This window comes from Nyctereutes procyonoides, unplaced genomic scaffold, assembly GCF_905146905.1.
Source record: "Nyctereutes procyonoides isolate TBG_1078 unplaced genomic scaffold, NYPRO_anot_genome, whole genome shotgun sequence".
In the NCBI taxonomy this organism is placed as follows: Eukaryota; Metazoa; Chordata; class Mammalia; order Carnivora; family Canidae; genus Nyctereutes; species Nyctereutes procyonoides.
Window position 1 is genome coordinate 41,825,925 of NW_026575120.1, and position 21,766 is coordinate 41,847,690.

Here is a 21,766-nt window from a genome sequence, read left to right on the forward strand (position 1 = left end):
GCCGGGCCCTCTGGTCTGAGGCCCGGGCCCCCCCCGCGGCCCCAGCTCTTGGCGCTACGTGCCTGGTTCTGGCCCTTGGCCGTGCCAGGTGGGTGTTATTTATATTTGGACACACGCCGTGCGGAACGACGGACGCGCTGTGGCGATCCGCTTGTTAGGTGCAGCATCTGTGCTAATGACTATAAATAAGATGTAACTTGCCGACCGGGCACGGCTCCCGTCGGAGGGCGGTCCCACTGCACCAGCCTCGGGAGGAGGCCAGCCAGCGCTTGGGCGGTTTCTGGAATCAGGACAAGACAAAAGCTCCCCCAGCGCAGACCCCGAGCCCCCGAGGCCCCCTCCCGTCCCCCGGGACCGGCCGCACGTGGTGATAAAATGCACACGAGACTGGAGCAGTTCTTGGACTCCCTGGACGCACCCGCGTAGGCGCCTGGGGGCCTGCAGCATCGCAGGCTTGGAGAGAGGTCTGGGAACTTGTGTGGCAACGTGCACACGGGTGGGAGGAGAGCCAGGCCTGGTGTGGGGGCCGCCCGACTCCCCGGGCACGGGGTGGCTCAGGACGGGCGCTTGGCATCTTCCGACTTTCATTTTTTCCAACCCGTAGACTTTTCCCTCCTCGGATGGGGCTGATGACTGACGATGCAGGTCGTGAGTTTGGGGCGAGGCCGCCCATGCTATATATAGCGCCTTCCCAGGCCATAAATGGGAGGGAGGGCCGGGCGTCTGGACGGACAAATAGCCTCGCTGTCCTCAGCCGGAGCTGCGTCGGGGCTGAGCCGGGCGAGGCAGGGCTTCTCTCCTCTGGGCCTGTTCCCTTTCTCTCCGGGTAAGTTCTCTCCCCTCCTTGCCTCATCCAGTTTGGGGCCCTGCGAGGAGAGGCAGTGAGCGCCGGGGCCGGGCCACCCCGAGGCCCTGAGCCAGAGGGAGGTGTCGGCTGCAGGCTCTGGGTGACACAGGGAAGCCGCAGCGCCGCCGTCTGGGGTCGCGTCCCCGGGGCCGTCTTCACGTGCCGCCTGAGGCCCGGGATGTCTCCGCGGGGCCCGGAGCCCATTCACCAGGGTTGGCAGTTTCATGGGGTCCGAGGCAGGGCTGCCGGGCAGTGGGGTTGCTCCTGCCGGGGGGTTCGCGTCCCCACCACCGGGCTCCATGCTCCACGCCGAGCAGAAGCGACACGGGCATCAAAGACGGGGGCAGCGGACGTCATTGCAATGGAGTTTTAAATAAACCAGGTCTGGGTCACCCTTGCAGCGAATTTACGGGGCCTGGGGCTGGGAGCGGGGCCTCCCCGACAGGCCGGCTCCTTACAGAAGCGAGGGGTCCGCGGGGCAATGTGAGGGGGCGGGCTGCTTCCCCACGGCTGGTTCATGCAGCCGCGTGGGCCGCGCAGAGCTCTCCGGTTCAGGAAGCTGCACATGATCCGGGGGCTCGATCGAATTTGATCCTGCTGAGGTGTCAGCACAGAAGGACTCAGGCTCCTTGGAAGCCTGGGCGCTCCGGGGCGGCCAGGACAGCCCTGCCCCTGCTGCCACCGCCCGGAAAGGGTATGGGGAGAAGCCCTGCAGGAAGTCCGCTGCCAGCAGTGACGCGTCGCCCCGAACTGGGTCTGTCACTGATGATGATTTAAGGGGCATTTTGTGCTCAATGACCTTTTCTTTCGGGACGAAGCAGTTTGGGAAGAGCTTCGGGGCAACGAGCCTGGGCAGAGCGGGTCCTGGGCCAGGCCAGCTGCGGGGGCCGGGTGCCCCCTTCCTTCCTCTGGAGCAGCTTTCATCCAGGGCGTTCATCGCCTGAGGTCTTTAGCTGCACAAATTGCCACGTCTCTTACCCAGTGGAAGGCGGTGCATCGTGGCTGAGACGTTCCTGTGAGTTACCGTCCTTGGTGGCTTGAAAGCTGGGCTCAGGTGCCTTTGCGGGAAGGGTAGGTGCCAGCCCGTCACGGACGCGTGGCCCCGGTGCTTGAGGACAGGCTGCATTTCACGTCGGGGCATCACTCACCGACGTGCGGGAGCCTCGGTGCTGTGGGGGGGCCGGGGGCCACGGGGGAGCCGGGCCAGAGTCAGGAGGGCCAGGGCCGCTGGCTCCGGGCCAGGTGGGGTGCCGCTGGGCCGCTACCAATTCTGGTTGTTTGATGCTCCGCACCAAGCACGGCGCCCAGGGGCCCACAGGGTCAGTAGGAGACGCCGGCGTTCGGGGGTGAGCGAGGTGCGCGGGCTCCCGACCCCATCCCAGGTCCGCTCTCGGCCTCAGTGGTCTTAGAGCCTGAAGGCTGACGGCTCGGGGTGGGCCGGCGCCGTCTGCGGGGTTTAGGGAACCCCTTCCCCCTCTCTGGCATCGTGTCCCGCCCCCAGGGCAGCAGAGTCGCGGTAATCCCCAGGGAGCTTTCCGTGCTCCGTAATTCTGTGACTCTGGAAGGTCGCCGTCTGGGGACCGTGGCTGTGAGGAGTCCACGTGGAGGACGTCATGTGTTTGGCAGGACCGTCTGGTCTGCGCGGGGCTCGGAAGGCTGGGGCGGTGGAGGGTGCAGGTGCGCTGTCCCGGGTGGGGGGCCTGTCGCCCTTCCACCGTCCTGGCGCGGGGCCGTGCCTCAGGCTCCTTCTTGATGATTCTCGTGTAAACACCAAGAGGAAAGCCGAGCTCCGCTGGGAATCCCTTTGCCCTGTACCTGGAGGTTGGTGATCACGGACATTTAGGAATCCCGTCCGTGCACGTGTCAGAGGGTCCCTTGGCCCGGTAAGCCGTGCCGCGTTCCCTGTGGGTGGACGTCGGCCCCACTGCCTCACTGCCCTGCATTCTGACCCACCCTGCAGGACGGATCTCAGCCGTTCCTTGTTTCCAGACACTTTCGTCAAAATGTGCCTCCTGGCCCGCATCCCCCGCTTCCTGTGGCCTCGGCCCTGCTCCCCGCCCTCCCCAGCCCTGCGAGTCTACATGTAACCTGTGAGGCGCAACTTTAGAGGATTGGATCGGAGCAGTGTCCTGGGGATAGGTTCCCTGTCCAGCCCCCCACTTCCCAGCTGAGGCCGACCCCCAGAGCCCCGTCATCGGGCCAGAGTGACCTCTGGTTAAGTGTTCGGGTCTCTGGAGCCCCTGTGTTTTCCTGCCTCCCACCTGTGCCCCGGGGGTGCCTGCCCCCGCCCGTCTCCACCTGTCAGCCTGTCCGTCGTCAAGGCTGTTCTCCAGTGTCACCTGCTCCAGGCGACCCCACTTGGCTGCCCTCTCCTGTTACATGTGCCCCCTGCGCGCTTCCCTCTGCTCTTATCTTGTATTCTAAGTATTTGTTTACGTCTCTAATCTGTGTTTTATTTTTATCCTTATCACTCACATTGCTTTCTGTTGAGCAAGCTGCATAGTCTATAAATATTTGTTGACGCACAATGAAAAGAAACATATAGCCCAATCTTCTGATTCCATAGAGGCAAACGGAAAATGGCAACTGGTCCAGGGAACTTACTAGGCCTCCAAACTCCTAGCCTCACATTATTTTCACTTATATAATCTTTCTTCCATCCCCCCGCCCTGCTCACCCCTGACCCCAAATGAGTTTTACCAATAGAAGTTGATTTTCCCCTTTGGAACAAGTTGCAGTGGTGGCGTAGACATTGCGGGAGCAGGACGGCCTCTGGGAGGGAGCTCAGCACCGCCTGACACCCTCTTTGCTTGTAGGTGTGCACGAAGATGTCTCTTGTCACAGTGCCCTTCTACCAAAAGCGACACAAGCACTTCGACCAGTCGTACCGCAATGTTCAGACAAGGTACCTTCTGGACGAGTATGCTGCAAAAAAGTGAGTTCAAATTCAGCTGTTGGATCGATAGAGCTTTGATTGTGGGCCTCTGGCATTAAAGCAGCTTTTCCCAGTCCTCTGGAAACCGGTTTGGGGAGGGTCAGGGACGGCATGCTCCTAGCGCCAGAGGGGAAATCTGGCTCTCCTGGTTGCACAGCAAACTCCATGTGGAGCGTCTTAGGCAATCCAGTGGATCCTGGTAGATCCTGGTAGATCCAGTGGATCCCAGTGAATCTTAGTGGATCTTGGCGGATCCTGGTGGATCCCTGTAGATCCTGCTGGATCCTAGTGGATCCCAGCGAATCTTGGTGGATCTTGGTGGATCCCAGTGAATCTTAGTGGATCTTGGTGGATCCTGGTAGATCCTGGTGAGTCTTGGTAGATCCCGATGGATCAGTGGATCCTGGTAAATCCCAGGGAATCCCAGTAGACTGGCTCTGAGCCTCTCATTTAGATGATAAAGTCAGAGACTTTTTAACAAATGTTTCTTGACTTTGCTGCCCCTCATACATCTTTTTTTTTTTAATAAAGATTTTAGGGATCCCTGGGTGGCGCAGCGGTTTGGCGCCTGCCTTTGGCTCAGGGCATGATCCTGGAGACCCGGGATCGAATCCCACGTGGGGCTCCTGGTGCATGGAGCCTGCTTCTCCCTCTGCCTGTGTCTCTGCCTTTCTCTCTGTATGACTATCGTAAATAAATAAAAAAAAAATTAAAAAAAAAAAAGATTTTATTTATTTATTCATGAGAGACACACACAGAGAGAGAGAGAGAGAGGCAGAGACACAGACAGAGGGAGAAGCAGGCTCCATGCAGGGAACCCGACGCAGGACTCGATCCCGGGTCTCCAGGATCCGGCCCTGGGCTGAAGGCAGGCACCAAACCCGCTGCGCCACCCAGGGATCCCCCCTTTCATACATCTTTCAGAACTAGGACCTGAAACGCCACCAAAACAGAAGGGCACTGAGAAGGGGCAGTGGGAGAGGAGCTCGTGGGGGCAAAGGAAAGATCACTGAAGCAAATGTCAGTAGTTTTGCTGCGATCATAATAAATATAGCGATAAGGTAAACACATTCAGGCCTCGGGGCTGGTGTGAAGCCACAGGTCTTCGGCCAGCTTCTGAAGCACAGCGCCCTCGGGGACATGCCCCACACGCCCGTGGTCTATGCTGATGGACTGAAGATGCTGCTGGGCGTGCCGAGCCACGGCCAGGGGAGCTTGTGCGTGTCACCAGCACCCTATATTTAGACCTGCCTATGGCCCTTGTGTTGCCTCCCCGTTGCAAACAGCCAACCCCGCACAGCCCTCCCAGCAGCCTCTGGGAGCCTCAAATCCTTGGAGATATATATAATCGTGGCATTAGGCCAGGAGGCACCCGAGGGCATGGACGGAGAGTGGCAAGGGGAGGAGAGGTGCTCCTGTGTGAAGGGGCCCCTCCGAGGACGCGTGTGTGCAGATGGGGGCAGTGCCTGTGCAGGGGCGTACACACGAGCTCGTGTGCTCCGGGAGGTGCGAACACTGTGTGTCTGCACCCACGCGTGCCGTGCTCACTCGTGGTCGTGTGCCTGCACGTTTCAAGGCACAGGAGAAAGGTGGTGCCTGTGTTGGGATAAGTCTGCACACGTCTCTAACACGCGTGACTGTCTCTGTGATGGCCCAGGCACACCTCCAGCCGGTCGTCTTCCCAGAAGTCTCTCTCTCAGAAGTCGTCTTCCCAGAGAGCGTCGGACCGGGGATCGTTTGCAGCGACCACCTGCAGTATCTGCGCAAAGCGGGTGAGCACCGCGCAGGAGGAGGAGGAGGAGCACGAGAAGAAGAGGAGGTGAGGCTGTCCTCCTGCGCGCCCAGCGCAGAGCCCGGGGCGTCAGGGCTCCAGGGCCGGGGGCAGGAAGGATCCAAGGCCACGGAAGGGTCGGGGCCAAGTGGGGAGCCCAGGGCCGTGCGGGCCTCTCGTGACCGTGAAGGTGCCCTGCAGGGGTCCCAGGGTCGGGGAGTCCTACAGGCTGGCTGCTGGCTGCCCTCCGCTCCTTCTGGCTCCTTCCGGCAGCAGACCCCGGCACGCCGTGTCCGCCCCGTGCTGTCCTCTCGGAACGGGAGGGCCCCCGACAGCGTCAAGTTAACGTGAGGTTCCCACCGGCCGCCCGTCTCGCCGCGAGCGCCCAGCTGGGAGGGCCGGGAGGGGGACAGCGGCGAAGGCCCCGCACGGGCCGAGGCTGGCGGGCAGCGCGCTCCGCGCCGGGGGCTGGCCACGGGGAGGACAGGGACTACTGAGGACGTGAGTCTTCCCGTTGCTTCCCGATCACGGAGAAGCAGGTGTGGGCTTACGGGACAGAACAGCTCAGCCCCTTAAAGCCTGCTGTCCTACCTGCGCTGGGTTCCCCTACTCCCCCCACTGTTTCTAGAAAGTTTTCTCTATTGTCTGACACACTTAAAGCCCTGAGGGTGGAAGCTGAGGGTTTGGTGGACGGGCTTCATTTTGAACCCTGAGCTGTGACTGAAGGGGTCTGAGTGACGGGAATGTGCAGCTGAAAGGACCAGCCTTGCTTTGGTCAACCTTGAATGACCTTTCGAACGCCTTCTGGGAATTTTGAGTGCAAATTTTATGGCAAAGTAAGGATTTCTTTTGTGAGAGAATCACTTCACAATGGGCACCTTACCCAAATCTGGATTTTCTGGTGCTGGGGTATTTAAAAAAAAAAATGGTTCTATGTTTATTTAGGGTTTGGGCAGGAGGAGTGGGAACTGGACCTTTTTGTATAATTTTATCGGCTTTTCCTTCTTGTGACCTTGAACATGTCCCAGAAACTTCCTGTGCCTCCATTTGCACAGGAGGGAGTGGAGGGAAGTGGTGCTAACTGGGGAGGTCGGGGAGAGGGTGCCGTGACTCCCGTGGTCTTGGCGCGGGACAGTCCTCGCGCTAAGCCTCCCTCATTCCCGCCAGGCTGGGCCCCGAGGCTGGCAGCTGAGCGGCGGGTAAGGCGCCCGCCTGCGTGTCAGGCTCATCCAGTTCCTCACCCTCCGTGGCAGATGCTGGTTTAACGTAGGGGACAAATCGGTCCTTCTCGAAAGATGAATCCGTGGCTCCGTGGGTGGGTCCGTTTGAATTACTGCTACGTCTTCGTTTAAAATAAAAACCAAGGAGGCGTCGGCGAGTCCCAAGTTCCCAGCACGGCCTCGGCCTTGTGCCCCCGGGTCCGTGTGTGAGGCGGACAGTGGGCAGGAGGGGCCCGGGCGGGCACGGCGGCGGGCCCGGCAGTGTTGGGGCGCTAGAGGGCACTCCGGCCGGGTGGACGGCACCTCGTTGTCCACCGTTACAGGTCGAAGAAGCCCGATTTTGTATCTAATCCTTTTTACTCTACTGGAGCGCAGAGGGCAGCTCCCCGGGGGCCCAGCATGTGTCCCACTTGAGGAGCGCCTGGGGAGAGCGTGTGCAGTGCCCGGGCCGTCTGTGCCCCCATGCCCCTCTGCGGCCCTGGGAACAGCGTCGCCTCTCCACCCCTGCAGGTACCAGTCCCTGGTGGCTTCTTACGGAGAAGCCAAGCGGGAGCGTTTCCTCCGGGAGCTGGCCGAGATGGAGGAAAACGTGCACCTGGCGCGCTCACAGGCCCAGGACAAGCTGGACAAATACGCCATTCAGGAGATGGTACGGGGATCTCCACGGCTCCCGGAGATGCGTGGCACTGTCATGGTGGTCTCACGGCGTGCGTGTGGCCTGCCGGCACAGAGCCTCGCTCACCCGTCACGCAGCCACTTCCCATGGTGCACTGACCTCTGCTTGCTTCCTGGGACAGGTGGAGGACAAGCTGGCCGGGGACAGGCACTCGTACCTGGAGCGGATGCGCAGGGCCCCTGAGATCCTGGTGCGCCTGAGGTCCCACACCGTCTGGGAGAGGATGTCTGTGAAGCTGTGCTTCACCGTGCAAGGCTTTCCCACCCCTGTGGTACAGTGGTGAGTGCGCGCTTCTCTGTCCCCGGGGTCCGAGGAGGGCCGCACGGCACTTTCTCCCAAGGACCTGGTAACAGTTGGTGCAACATGCGGGTGCAGAAGACCCACATGAAGGAAACGCACGGCACGCACCCCATTCCTCGTCCACCTCGTGTGCATCTCCATGGGGGGCAGGTTTACACTCCTGTGTGTCCACTCCCAGCACCCAAAGGCACTTTAGCGAAATTAACTCAGTTGAGTTTTTAGAGGATTTTCATGTAAAAACAAGTTCCTCCAGATGCTCTGGGTTTACATGAGGGGCTCTTTCAAGTCTTGGAAGACCCGCGGTGGGAGGCCTGAGCAGCACGCTGTGGAACCGCGTGTGGTGCTGCGGCTGAGCCAACCTGGTGACGTCAAGAACCAAGGGCCCAGGCCCCGCAGACCCTTTGTGTTTGTCCGTGTGTTGCATACATGTTTGTTTCCCCACTTGCTAGGAGTGACATTACAAAAGTCTGTAGCTTGCTGCCAAAACCCAACACGTTTTGCTCAAAACCCGATTGGGGCCCTCAGTCTGGATCAGAAGATTAGCGCCGGGCCGTGTGGCTGTTTGCCCGGCAGGCTGGGGAGGCAGAGGCCTGCGGATCCCAGATCCCAGGGAGACGAGGTCCTGCTGTCCTGAGTGGGGCGGGGAGGCCAGCTTCCTGCAGTCGGAGTCGGGATCCAGCACGCTTTGATCCTCTGGACTCTCCAGAGAGGCTGGCCTGGGACCTGCTAACACCGGCAACATTTTTTTCTTGGGTAACAATTTATCCCCAATTCCTCACGAAGCCCAGGGCGGCGTCCGGCCCTCCCTGTCATAGGTTGGGAGCGGCCCAGTGAGGCCGAGGTCTGCAAGTGCTGCTCTCTCCCGCACATTGGGCAGACGAGCCCGCGGGTCCAGGGCCAGGGGCACTGGCAGGCACAGAGGGAGCCTTACCGGGGAGCTGCAAGGAGGCCTGGGACAAGACGCAGACTCCGCTCTGCCCGTGGCCTGAGAGGAGGGTTTCCCTCGTGCAGGTACAAGGACGGGAGTTTGATCTGCCAAGCAGGAGAGCCGGGGAAGTACAGGATCGAAAGCAAGTACGGCGTGCACACACTGGAGATCAACAGGTATGGGCTGGGCGGGCCTGGAGGGCCGGGCCCAGAGCTCAGGGCACCCCGGATCCATGGGTTCTCGGGACTCCACTGGTGTTTCTGGGTTAGTCTGTGGGAGGAGCTCCCTTTGTCGTGCTCCGTGTGGGGCCCCCGGAGGCAAACCCAGGGGCTCTTCCAGCCTCCAGGCAGAGGGAGAAGCAGGCTCCATGCAGGGAGCCCGACGCGGGACTCGTTCCTCGGACCGCGGGGTCACGCCCTGGGCCAAAGGTGGCGCTAAACCGCTGAGCCCTGAGCTGCCCAGATTTGTTATTTTTAACCAAAAGAAGATTCTGCATGTCTTTCCCTGTTTCCGTGTAGACACAGATTTTACTTCTCAAGGAGACTGTGGCACCCTGCAGGGCGCCCCTTACCCAGCGCACCCACCCCTCCTGCGGCCCGGCTGTGGCCCTCGGGTCAGCGGGCCCCACAGGGACCTGAGGAGGGGCCGTTGGGCTCGTGCAGCCGCAAAGGCCTGGCCTCGGAGCCCAATTGGCCGCGTCCCTCATGACTTTGCACAGGTCACTAACTCCTCCCAATTTGTGATATTTTCATCTGAGAATCACTATCAACAGGGAGATGATAAAAACGTCACCCCTGTCGGCGTCACGGGAAGCACCGTGAGGAGGCAACCAGGCCACGCAGATTTTGGCCTGTTCCATAAACGCCTGTGTGCACGTGCAAGTGGCACGGGCTTTCCAGGAGGGGGGAGGGAAGCTGGCGCAGGCAAGCAACCGGTAAGATGTCGACGCACAACTTCACTGAGTGCTTCACCCCTGACGAGCAGAGCGGCCAATCCCAAGGGGGCTCGGTTCACTTAGAGGAGAAATAATCCGCAGTAAAATAATTCTCGGTGGAGACGCGACCCGGGCCGTGGACAAGTCGCAGCTTGACCCGCAGAGCCCGCGGCTTCTCCCGATGCGCTTCCACCCACGGGAGTCTTTCCCTTTCTAGGAACACCTTCCAGTCGGTTCTGTAAAGGAAAAGGTCAGGCCGACGAGCTGCATCCGGGGACCCCTGGGAGGCCCAGGCCCGGGTGCTGGGAGGGAAGTGGGGTGTGCACTCCAGGAGAGGGCGGGGCCGGGCGGGGGCGAGGAGGAGGCCAGACCCGCTGCACAGACTTGGCAGGGTGGGGGTGAGCCTGGCGACCGGGTTCACTGGGTGCTGAGGCGCCTGCTGGGCCCTGAGGGGGGCCCAGAGCTGACCTAGGAGGGTCCCTGCTGGGCCCTGGTGGGGGGCCCTGAGCTGACCTAGGAAGGTCCCTGTTGGGCCTTGGCGGGGAGGGACCCTAAGCTGACCTAAGAGGGTCCCTGCTGGGCCCTGGGGAGGGGGGGGCCCTGAGCTGACCTAGGAGGGTCCCTGCTGGGCCTTGGGGAGGGGGGCCCTGAGCTGACCTAGGAGGGTCCCTGCTGGGCCCTGGGGAAGGGAGGAGCCCTGAGCTGACCTAGGAGGGTCCCTGCTGGGCCCTTGCGGGGAGGGACCCTGAGCTGACCTAGGAGGGTCCCTGCTGGGCCCTGGGGAGGGAAGGGACCCTGAGCTGACCTAGGAGGGTCCCTGCTGGGCCTTGGGGAGGGGGGCCCTGAGCTGACCTAGGAGGGTCCCTGCTGGGCCTGGGGGGGAGGGACCCTGAGCTGACCTAGGAGGGTCCCTGCTGGGCCTGGGGGGAGGGACCCTGAGCTGACCTAGGAGGGTCCCTGCTGGGCCCTAGGGAAGGGAGGAGCCCTGAGCTGACCTAGGAGGGTCCCCGCTGGGACCTGGGGAGTGGCCCTGAGCTGACCTAGGAGGGTCCCTGCTGGGCCCCGGGGAGGGACCCTGAGCTGACCTAGGAGGGTCCCGCTGGGACCTGGGAGTGACCTGAGCTGACCTAGGAGGTCCCTGCTGAGCCTGGGGGGGACCCTGAGCTGACCTAGGAGGGTCCCTGCTGGGCCCTGGGGGGAGGGACCCTGAGCTGACCTAGGAGGGTCCCTGCTGGGCCTTGGGGGGGAGGGACCCTGAGCTGACCTAGGAGGGTCCCTGCTGGGACCTGGGGAGAGGGACCCTGAGCTGACCTAGGAGGGTCCTGCTGGCCTGGGGGGAGGGCCCTGAGCTGCTGAGGGTCCTGCGGCCCTGGGGGGGAGGGACCCTGAGCTGACCTAGGAGGGTCCCTGCTGGGCCTTGGGGGGGGAGGGACCCTGAGCTGACCTAGGAGGGTCCCTGCTGGGCCCTGGGGGGACCCTGAGCTGACCTAGGAGGGTCCCTGCTGAGTCCTGGGGGGGAGGGGCCCTGAGCTGACCTAGGAGGGTCCCTGCTGTGTCCTGGGGAGGGGCCCTGCGCTGACACAGGAGGGTCCCTGATGGGCCTTGGGGAGGGGCCCTGAGCTGACCTAGGAGGGTTCCTGTTCCGAGGTGGGGCTGGGGTGAGGTTCAGAGCCTGACCCTGTTGGCCCAGGGGAGGCGGCCAGCCCCCACCCCACCCGCAGGAAGTCCTTCCGACCTCTCTGTGCTTTTCCTCCTCACACTCACTGGTTCCACCGCTGCCTCCTGCTGGTTCCTCAGCTTGGGACTTGGGGCTGGCGCCGGGCCTGAGCCCCCCGTGCTGCCCCCATACCTCCCCCAGGACGGCAGCTGCTCGGGTGCAGCCAGCCCCCTGCGCCGGGCTCAGGGCCTCCCCTCCCCACCTGGCCTGGCAGGTTCCCCGTCACCAGAGCCGTCACCTCCCCTGCACGTTGCTCACGGCAGGTGTTACCACCTCATGATGTGGCTGAAACTTTGTGACAAGTTATTACCCTGCTTTTTCTGGGTAAATTGGAGGCTCTTTCAAAAAGCTGGAGGGCCTGGCGTCTGGGCCTCCTGGTGCTGTTTACTGAGAACCTACTGTGGGTCAGGAGCAGGTCCAGATGCTTGAGAACAGGCCCCAAACCCAGGTCTTTGAGGTCTTACCACCCGGCATAAGGAGCTGAGCCGGAAGCACAGGAATACAGTGAACCCCACGGTAAATCAGGAGGCCGTGGTCGCAGGCTTGGGGGCTGTGGGGGGGATGAGCCCTGGGCCTCAGGGTGGGCTGGGGGGGACGAGCCCCAGGTCAGGGCCTAGTGTGGGCTGCGGGGGGATGAGCCTGGGTCAGGGCCTCAGGGTGGGCTGGGGGGGATGAGCCCGGGTCAGGGCCCTCAGGGTGGGCTGGGGGGGATGAGCCCGGTCAGGGCCTCAGGGTGGGCTGGGGGGGATGAGCCCGGGTCAGGGCCTCAGGGTGGGCTGGGGGGGGGATGAGCCTGGGTCAGGGCCTCAGGGTGGGCTGGGGGGGATGAGCCCGGGTCAGGGCCTCAGGGTGGGCTGGGGGGGGGGATGAGCCTGGGTCAGGGCCTCAGGGTGGGCTGGTGGGGATGAGCCCCGGGTCAGGGCCTCAGGGTGGGCTGGGGGGGATGAGCCCGGGTCAGGGCCTCAGGGTGGGCTGGGGGGATGAGCCTGGGTCAGGGCCTCAGGGTGGGCTGGGGGGGATGAGCCCCGGGTCAGGGCCTCAGGGTGGGCTGGGGGGGATGAGCCCGGGTCAGGGCCTCAGGGTGGGCTGGGGGGGATGAGCCCGTGTCAGGGCCTCAGGGTGGGCTGGGGGGATGAGCCTGGGTCAGGGCCTCAGGGTGGGCTGGGGGGGATGATCCCGGGTCAGGGCCTAGTTATAGGACATCATCGGGGCGAGGCTGTGGGAGATGGGGGGGCCAGGCTGTCGGTGGCCACCGGGGCGGAGGGCTCAGGGCCTGCAGGCTGTGCAGGGAGAGGTGGGGGGCAGTTCGGGCTGCCGGGCAGGGGCGCCCCGGACGCGGCCAGGTTGAGGCTGGGGGTCTGCGCCCACGTTTGTGCCGGGCCGGGGGTCCTCGCCGTGGGGTTGGGCCGCCCTGGCCCTGGCTGAGGCCTCAGAGAAGGAGGTTGTCTCCTCTGTTTCCCACGCCTGCGAGATCTGAGGGCCTGGAAGCCCCATGTGGGAAAGTGTCGTCCTCGGCGTGGAGGCTGCGCCCGTGGCCAGAGCCGTGTGTCCCCCTAGTGCGGGGCCGTTGGGTCCCGCGGGTCAGCCTGGGGTCTCAGCGGGGCGCCCAGGGCAGCTGCGGCAGGGACTCCGCTCCCCGGCGTCAAGTATGAAGCCTTTCCCTTAGTCGTGGGGTGGTCGCCGGCCCTGATCCCCGCAGGTGTGGGCTGCCCACGGGGCTGCGATGCCGTGGGGCGCGGCTCGGCCCAGCCTGGCGCTCCTGTGTCCCCGACCCGGCCGCGGCTGCCGGGGGGCGGGGGGCTCCCTGGCCTCAGCTGTTCATACCGCAGTGCTGAGTGGCCGTCATTCGATCCGGGCGGCCGGGAGGTGTGGAATGTGCTGGCTGCGCCCCGGGCTGCGCGGGGGCGGGGGGGGGGGCCCTTCCTGCTGCCGCCGGGGGTGACGTGAGCGCCGGGAATACTCCCTGGCCGCTGCCTGGATTCTTCAAGTGCTTGTGACCCCGAGCCACCCGCCCTATAGGCTCCCGGCATCGTCCCGGGCCCACAGTGCGAGTCCTGCGTCTCCCCGGGCTGGACGTGCTCCTGCCGAGTGGCCCCTGGCCTGCTGCCCGCGCCCCTGCCCCGGCCGCAGCTGTCGGGCCCGCTCAATGCCCCGTCCAGGGGGATGCTGGGCCGCACCAGGCCAGGCCCCGAGCCCCCGACACGTGTCCCAGCCTCTTTCACGGGGACCCCACGGCGTGCGTTTGTCCCGTGTGGCTGTTCAGGCGGCGTGTGGGGACCCCGAGACGCGGAGGTGCCCGTGGCCTCTGCACGGACCGAGGCCCCTGCCCCCCAGGAACCCGTCCTAGGGAACACGAGGCCTCCCAGTCACCGGGGGGCCATGTCTCTGGGCGCGGCCTGGGGGGCGGAGAGGGACCGGGTCCTGTCAGGCTGTGGGAGGCCCCTGGGTCCCCAGGCTCCCCCGAGATGCAGTTCTGAGTGGGGTGTGGTCTCCTCACACCCCGCATGCCCGCCGGCCCCTGTGTGCTTCGCGTCTGCACCAGCATCCCGGTCCCGTCACCTGCTCGGGGGGCACAGGGCCAGGCGGGTGCGCTTGCTCATGATCCGAGTGTGGCCCGGTGCGCGTCGGGGAGCAGAGAACACGCACAAGCCTGGAGCCCCGGTCAGGCCCCGCACCGGGTCAGGGCTCCCCACTGGGTCAGACCCCCCCAAAGGTCAGGCCCCCTCCCCCTGATCAGGCCCCCACCTGGTCAGGCCCCCCCATCCTGTCAGGCTCACCCCCTGTCAGGCCTCCACCCCCATCAGCCCCCCCGTGGGCACCTGGGCACCCGGGTGACTGCAGAAGTCAGTGGGTCTGAGCGGGGCCCATGCGCCCGACGCCCCGAGGACGCTGCCCTCCTCTCGTGGGTGATGGCACGGAGCGGGGCGCAGGCACCCTGAGCACAGGGCAGGGTCCAGCTCCCCGGTGCAGCCCCGTCCGCCCGCTAAGTCCTAGGTGCTAAGAGGCCCTGCCGAGCCTGTGGCGCTCACGAGCGAGCTGGCTCTGCCCGGATCATTCTCCACCGGAGCAGCCACTCAAGGTCTTGGGGGAGACGCTCCGGGTGGGGGCTGCCTCCGTCCGGACTCCCGCACCCCTGGCTCCCTGGTCCCCGCCCCGCCCCTTCAGCCCGGCTCTGCAGACACCGCTGGGTGCACGCGGGCGAGGGAACTGTTGGTGCTGCAGGTGAGAAGGGGCACAAGTGCAGGATCCCCCAGACGCCGCGTCCGGGTCCTGGGTCCTCGGGGCACCATGAGCTTTGGTTCAACCCCAAGCCTCTGGAAAACCTCCTGTTTCCCAAGAGTGGGATTTTCCGTGTTACTTTGTCCCGGATGAATGTGGTCCTGATGCCACTTCCTGGGTGGCCAGGGGACGGCTTCGTGCGCCTCGTGCACCGCACGCCCCAGGGGTCACTGCCCCCCTGCCCCGGGTGCAGGGCGGCGCTCCTCTCCTGGGGCGCTGGAGGCCATTGCTCAAGGGCCCCAACTCACCTGCCAGAGAGGGCCCAGCATTTAGTGGAAGCTCCTGCTCCTCATCCGGGGTCCCCACCGCGGGGTCCGGGGGCCGTCGGTCGTGGCCAGGAAGTGAGCTCGCACGTCTGCAGGGTGGTTTGGGGCCGGGCTGCGCAGGGGCTCCACCCGGGGTCACGGGGTCAGCTGGCCGTAGGCGCCGGGTCTCTCCGGGGGGACACGCACCCTCCCCGTGGGTGCTGCCTGCGGTGGGTGCAGCTCGGACACTTCAGGCCACCGCCGGGTGACCATGAGCTTTGGGGTTGGGCCGTAGCGTCCCGTGCACACGCGGAGTCCCTGTTGGGGGGGAGGATTCCCTGGACGTGGAGGTGACAGGCGCCCCCTTGGCCCCTACAGCCGGGAAGGCGGCCCAGTTGGGGTGGCCCGCGGGGAGCCCAGGCCATCCGGATGGAGGCAGCTTTCAGGAGAGCCACGAGCATCCGCAGGGCGGAGGGAGGCCAGGCCAGGCCGCAGCAGACCCGCGTCTATATAACCCCCTTCCCAGGGTGGACCCCGCATCCATCCTATGTCACCCCTGGCAGAGCATCGAGGCCACACACGGGGCTTTGGAGGACCGTGCTCGGATCCGGGGGGCCTGGGCCCCTCCAGACAGCCGGGCCTGAGGATGCCGCCTCCCTTTCTCTCCCCCAGGGCAAACTTCGATGACACCGCGACCTACTCGGCCGTGGCCACCAATGGGTACGGGCAGGTGTCGACCAACGCCGCCGTGGTGGTGAGACGTGAGTGGTCCTCAGGGGGCGGGGGGCGCCCCCCACGGCCCCCACGCCCCCCGCCGCCCGCGCCACTCACCCGCCTGTCCCGCAGGGTTCCACGGAGACGAGGAGCCTCTCCGCTCAGTGGGACTCCCCATCGGACGTAAGTCACCGTTCCCCCCTCGCGCCAAGAACCTTCAGGGGACGTTACTTCCTGGGGGTCCAGCCTTTCCTTAAGTCCCGTTTCCAAAGTCCCTGCAAGTCCTTCCTGGCCGGGCGAGCGCGGCGACGGTTCCGGGGCCAGGGGAGCCTGGGGCCCATCACCCCTCTCCCTGCTGTGCGCGCCCCGAAGCACAGGTGACCCCGTGTAGCCGCCCCGTCAGGGGGAAGCTGGGTGACGCGTGTCGGGTGAGCGGGGACACGTCGCCGTGCTGTAGCCTCTCGGGACCAGGACTTGGTGCACGGCCCAGTGCTGGGGCTGTTGGATGGTCTGGGCACGCGGCTCAGGGCGGAGCTATGGTGGCGGTGATTCGGGGTCCGGATGTCGCAGGTCTGGGTTGGTGACGGAAGCGCCGACCTCGGGCCTGCGGGGGAACTGGCGGCGCCCCTGGCACCTGCACCTTGTCAGCCGTCGGCCCGTCTGCACCCGTTGTGAGGTTGTCCCAGGTCCCATGCTTGCGGCTCCTGCAGGAGCTCGGACGGGCGCGTGGGCCGAGTCGGGTGACCCCTGCCTGCTGCTGGGAGCTGGGGCGTCAGGAGCTGAGGGCAGTGCTGGCGGAGGGGACACCAGCCCCGGAGGTTCCCACTCCCGACAAAGAGCTCCCTGCGACGCACGTGTTTCCCAATTGTAGATTTTTTTTTTCTGTTAAGACTTTCCTGCATTTTCTTCCGGAAGCTTCTCCTTCCCTGCTAAACATCATATTTTTGAGACTTACTTTTGGTGCTGGGGGCCTGCGGCTGATCGGATGCCGGTGAATGCGGCTGATCGGGTGCCAGGCCTGCACCGGAATCGCGCACCGGTGTGTGCGGCCCTGACGCGGGAGCCCGCCCCGCCCCAGCGCCCCCGCACACCTGTGCCCCCGGGCAGGCCTCAGCGTCTCGCAGTGGGGGCGGCCGAGGTCATGTGTCGGCCCAGCAGGCAGCCGTCTTCCTGGGGCTGAGCCTCATGGAGCCCGCCTCCGCCCCCACCCCCCGATGCCTCCTCACTGGGCCCAGGGCTTGGACGTGACCGTGGGGACACGGCCTCCGAGGGGCGGGGGGCACGGGGGAGCTGCTCTGGTGCCGGCCGCTCCCGCTGTGAACGTGTCCCCTCCCCACGCAGTGCCCCCCTCGTCGGTGCTTCCATACATGCACTTTGACGTGCAGTTCTTGGAGAAGTTCGGGGTCACCTTCCGGAGAGAGGGCGAGACGGTCACTCTCAAGTGCACGCTGCTGGTGACGCCGGAGTTGAAGCGGGTGCAGCCGCGCGCCGAGTGGTACAGAGACGGTGAGTGGGGGGCGGGGGTCACTGCCCGGGGCTCGGGGGGGCTCTCCCGCGGGGGGTCGCTGCCCCGGGGCTCTCCAGCGCGGCTGTCCTCCCCCCCGGGGCGTGCACACCTTCACCTTCTCCGGGCGGGGGCCCCACGAGGAAACCGGGTCCCGCGGAACAGCGGATGGTCCTGCTTGCGTTTACTCGGGACCTGACACGATGCAAAATAGGACGAAGAACCGTCAGCCTGCCCACCAGGTGCTGAGGGTGTCAGGGGGAAACAGAGTCACGGAGCAGGGTGTCGTCAAGGTGCGGGAAGCATCCCAGGACAGGGTGCAGGGTTTGCCCCCAATGTGGCGGCGACCACGCGTCCTGGAGCCGCAGACACTCTCCGTGGCCCGGGGACCCGTGGCGCCTCGGTGGCCCTGGGTGTGCAGGGCCCGCGTTCCGAACCACAGACCGGCCCCTCCCTGCACCGAGCGGGCTTCTCGGAGGTGAGGGGTTAGGGGTTTGGGGTGCAGGTGCCCAGGCCCCATCATCATCAGGCCGCTGGGCTGGGGAATCCCCGTGGGGACAGCGGAGACCACCCTCTCTGGCCTCTCTGTAGATGTTAAAACACAAGGGGATTTTTTTTTCTTTTTACTTTTTTTAAAATCATGGAGCCCTGAGGCAGCAGGGGGCTGGTGCGCCCGAGGGGACACTGGCCTGGGAATGCCACCCCCGCCGGGCGCCCGAGGTGCAAACGGGAGGCCAGGACGCGGGGGCGAGTCCAGGACCTGGATTGAATCAGGAGAACCAGGGCCACCTGTGTTAAATCCCGGGGCGCTTGGCTGTGGTTTGTGCTTGAGGCCGATGGGGCCGCGGACAGGTGACCCTGCTCAGGGACCGGCTTTGGACTGGGCGCTCCCTCAGGGGACCCGCCTGCAGCCGATGGCCTGTGACCCCCGTGCGCCCCGGCTGCACGTTGCCTTGGGTGTGTGACCCACTGCGGAGGGCGGCAGGTGCCTGGGCAGGGCCAGGGCCGCAGGCTGTGCGGGGACCCGCGTCTCACCCCGCCCCGGCTGGCGCCCCCACCTCGCCCTGAACCCCCGCCTCGCCCTGAACCCCCGCCTCGCCCTGCCCCCCCTGCTCCCCGCGCCCCAGGATGGGGGTCGAGGTACGGGCGCCGTGGACCCCGTTACCTGAGGCCTCGGGAGCCGTCGTCCGCACTCCGAGCCTGTGGCCTGGTGTCTGTCTGTCCTTCCTGGGCTGGGACGCGCTGGGATGGGACTTGGCTGCCCGGTGTGCTCCCATTTACGTCTGGCATCCTTGGCTGCACCGTGGGCCTGGGCTGATCCCTCGGGAAGGCGAGAACCTGGTAAAGCACCTCCAGGGGTCTGCTTTCCCGACACCTCTGCACCTTCTGCTTTGCCCCCGAGGCGCCGCGTGGGGAAAGTCATGGTCTGGGACCTGCGTGGCCCGAGCCTGGAGGTGCAGTGCCGGGCTCAATCACAAACACGACACTTTCCTTACATGGACGTGGTTTTTATGGCAAAAAGCTCCAAGTTATGATGTCGTTCACCAAGCAATTGGGGCCACCCCGTGGCTGTAGAGGGCGTGTCGGCGCCGAGCGTTCACGCTAACCCAGGAAGGCGCATCCACGTGTGCCCCGGTGCCAAGCCATGTCTCGGCGACAGAGGCTGTGATGCTGCGAGCTGCAGGGCTCCGCACCGCACTCCGCCGGCCCTCGGCCCCGGGGCTGGAGCTGCTCTATTACTTCCCCGCTAGGGACGTTCTCGGGTGACATCGCCCTCAGGCACCTGCTCCCTCCTGCGCGGCCCCGGTGTGCTGGGCACCCAGACAGCGCACCCGCCCCAGGCTTCGGGCTGATGTCCGGCCTGTACCACGTGTCTGCACTCCTGCGGGACGGACGCGGGGCATCTGTCCGCCCTCTCCGACCCTGGACATAGCCCCGGAGGGCGCGGTGGTCGCCCCTTGTCCATCGGCTGCCCCTGGCTCCCTGCCTTCCGGGCTGGCTCCTCTTCCCGGGTGCCCGTGGGGCTGCTGGGCGCCTTGTGGGTCCTCCGCTGTTGGTGGCGATGGCACCCGGCGGGGCGTTCCCTGGGCAGGCTGTCGGCACAGGGCAGAGGTGGGGGTCCGGGGGGGCGGCCTGGGGCAGGCAGGTGGACCCAGCCGGCCGCCGACCCCGCGGGCAGAGACGCGCTGTGCCTGTGGCTGCGGTCGCTGAGCGTGTGCTGGCCTGCGGACGCCTCCCCCGCGGGGTGGCCCACAGCGCGCGTGCCCCTGTCACGGAGCTGAAGCTTCCCTCGTCGGCGTCGGGCCCGCAGGTGCGGGGTGACCGTGCGGCGACCGCTCTTTCAGATGTGCTGGTGAAGGAGTCCAGGTGGGCCAAGATGTTCTTCGGGGAGGGCCAGGCGTCCCTGTCCTTCAGCCACCTGAACAAGGACGACGAGGGCCTGTACACCTTGAGGATTGTGTCCAGAGGGGGCGTCAGTGAGCACAGCGCCTTCCTGTTTGTCCGAGGTGCGAGGTGGGGGAGGGCGCGGAGGGGGTGGAGGAGGGGGAGGAGGGGGAGGAGGGGGAGGGGGGGCACGCGTTGAACCAAAGCGTAAAAGAGGGACTATTATAACTTAGAGGAAAAGATAAAGGAACAAATGCAATACATACACACTTGCCCTCCCTGCCCCCGCGAGACAACATAAGCTTGCAGGCCCAGGTTCTAGAACCTCCCCCAAGTCTCTCCCCATGTATCAGGTTGGCATTGAGCGTCCCTTCCGTTCTCCGCCTACGCCCTCTGGCAAGATGTTTTGCCCCATAAAGACGCAACGGGTGCAACGTGGTGAAGCTGCCGGTGCTCGCTCAGCCTCGGGGGGGGGGGGGACGATAATGCACATGGGGCTCCGTGATGCTTGAGAAAGATCGTTTGTGGCTCCATGTCAGGAAATCCCTAGCTTTTAATACGCGGAGGAGAACGGAACGAGGCAGTGCCACGGTCATGGTCACGGGGCGACCGCAGGGTGCATTGGGGTCAAAGGTGCGGCCAGGCCACCTTCCGAGGAGCCCGGCCGGCCTTCTGCGCCCTGTGACGTGCGGTGGAAAGCAGCGCTTCCTGCAGCCTGGTCTCGGACGGGCTCGCGGGGTGCAGGGCCGCAGGGGCCTGGCCGGTGCAAAACCCCGAAGGACAGACAAGTCTAAGGTGATATTTCTCAGGCGTTAGAAAGGCCACGTCACCCTCATTTCTTTGGTCAGTTGTTGACGTGACGTTAGGTGACCTTCAGTTTTGGGATCGATCATGAAAAATCGTAGACTTGAGTGTTTTATGGAGGATGGAACGTCTTGGCTTTCAGAGCTCAGACACACGTTCGCTTCTCGTCGTCGAGTCACGGAGACGCGAGGGTTAAGCAGAGGGTCGCCCGGGGTCAAGGAGGTAGCCTGAGTTAGAGATGCAGGCAGCAGGCCTCTTGGCGCCCCCGCCGCATGCCTTGTCTGTGCTCCCGCCACTGTAGACGCCGACCCGCTGGTCACCGGGGCCCCGGGCGCACCCATGGACCTGCAGTGCCACGATGCAAACCGTGATTACGTCATCGTGACCTGGAAGCCGCCCAACACGACCACCGAGAGCCCCGTCATCGGCTACTTCATTGACCGGTGGGTGCCCGCTGCCCCCTTCCAGGGCCCGAGACGTCCCTGAAGTCAGTGTTGGCACGTGAACCCGCTCGCCTGGATATTTGTCTAAACTCAAGTTCGTGACACTGTTGTTGACGAGATCAGGTTCCTCACTCCAGTTCTTTGGCGCTCCGGGGTGTTGGACCCCGTCCCAAGTGGCGGAGCCGGGGTGGGTAGCTTTCTCGGTGTTGTCTTCGTTCGCCAGTTCGACACCCAGCGCTGAGTCCCCTCCAGCTTCTCCAGGCGCCAGCGCTGAGTCCCCTCCAGCTTCTCCAGGTTGAACCCTGGTTCCGGGTCCTGGGGGGTGTTCGGTCCCGCTTCTCCCTCTAGAGGAGGAGAAAATGGGCAATACAGAAGCACCGCTGGGAAGATTGGCCCATTCGTACCCAAGGTCCATTCTTCATTAAATTAGGTGTTGTTGCTTCCAAGCAAAAAAAAAAACCAAAACGCTGACATTTCAAAACATAAAATATTGGAATTTACCTTTGAGTTACTGACGTCAGTGTGGATCATCATTAAACCCCTCACGTTCCGCTCCTTGGCACGGCGCTCAGGGCCTGGGAGGAAACCACACAGAGCCAGTGAATTTACTGGACGTGCCATTTATGCCCCAATTTTGCAGTCCAACCACCGAGGGAAGCGGTAGTCAAAGAAAATGAGTTCAGACGTGAGAAACGGGGTCTAGGAGACTGGGGCACGGGACGGTGGCTCAGGGGAGGAGTTTAGGATGCCGTATGTATAACACACAGTAAAATAAGGTGTTTATTTCAGAAAAATCACGGAGTCTGGCTGCCCTTTGGCATCACGCTGGTCTTGTTTGGGTACAATGTTTGCCATCAGGATGATATTTGGGGGACGCTAAGGTCAGATATGAGGGATGCATTAGTCAGGGTTTACCTTGGATTTTAAAAAAACAACCATCAAAACAAGGCCATTTATTTTCTGTTTTCCTGGGGCTTTTGAAAAATTTTCCAACCATTTGGCAAAAACGATTTCATGGCCCTTCTCAGTAGTGATCCGTTCCCCTCCCTCCTTCCTTGAACAAG

The 21,766-nt window shown here is 64.2% G+C and overlaps 1 protein-coding gene across 2 annotated transcripts in view; it reads left to right on the plus strand.

Annotated features, from left to right (window-relative positions):
• Positions 1 to 703: 703 nt before the first annotated feature.
• MYOM2 (myomesin 2) overlaps positions 704 to 21,766 on the plus strand; it is a 52,549-nt gene continuing 31,486 nt past the window's right edge. Inside the window, exons 1-11 of one of the 2 annotated variants that reach the window (XM_055335391.1) lie at positions 704 to 826; positions 3,664 to 3,782; positions 5,440 to 5,601; positions 7,284 to 7,422; positions 7,571 to 7,728; positions 8,761 to 8,853; positions 15,525 to 15,613; positions 15,699 to 15,749; positions 16,908 to 17,072; positions 19,416 to 19,577; positions 20,561 to 20,702. In XM_055335391.1, the coding sequence (XP_055191366.1) occupies positions 3,676 to 3,782; positions 5,440 to 5,601; positions 7,284 to 7,422; positions 7,571 to 7,728; positions 8,761 to 8,853; positions 15,525 to 15,613; positions 15,699 to 15,749; positions 16,908 to 17,072; positions 19,416 to 19,577; positions 20,561 to 20,702 (1,268 nt within the window). In that variant the 5' untranslated portion in view covers positions 704 to 826; positions 3,664 to 3,675. Of the gene's footprint in view, positions 827 to 1,725; positions 1,863 to 3,663; positions 3,783 to 5,439; positions 5,602 to 7,283; positions 7,423 to 7,570; positions 7,729 to 8,760; positions 8,854 to 15,524; positions 15,614 to 15,698; positions 15,750 to 16,907; positions 17,073 to 19,415; positions 19,578 to 20,560; positions 20,703 to 21,766 lie in introns of those variants that run through there. The other variant, XM_055335392.1, reaches the window with a different exon arrangement.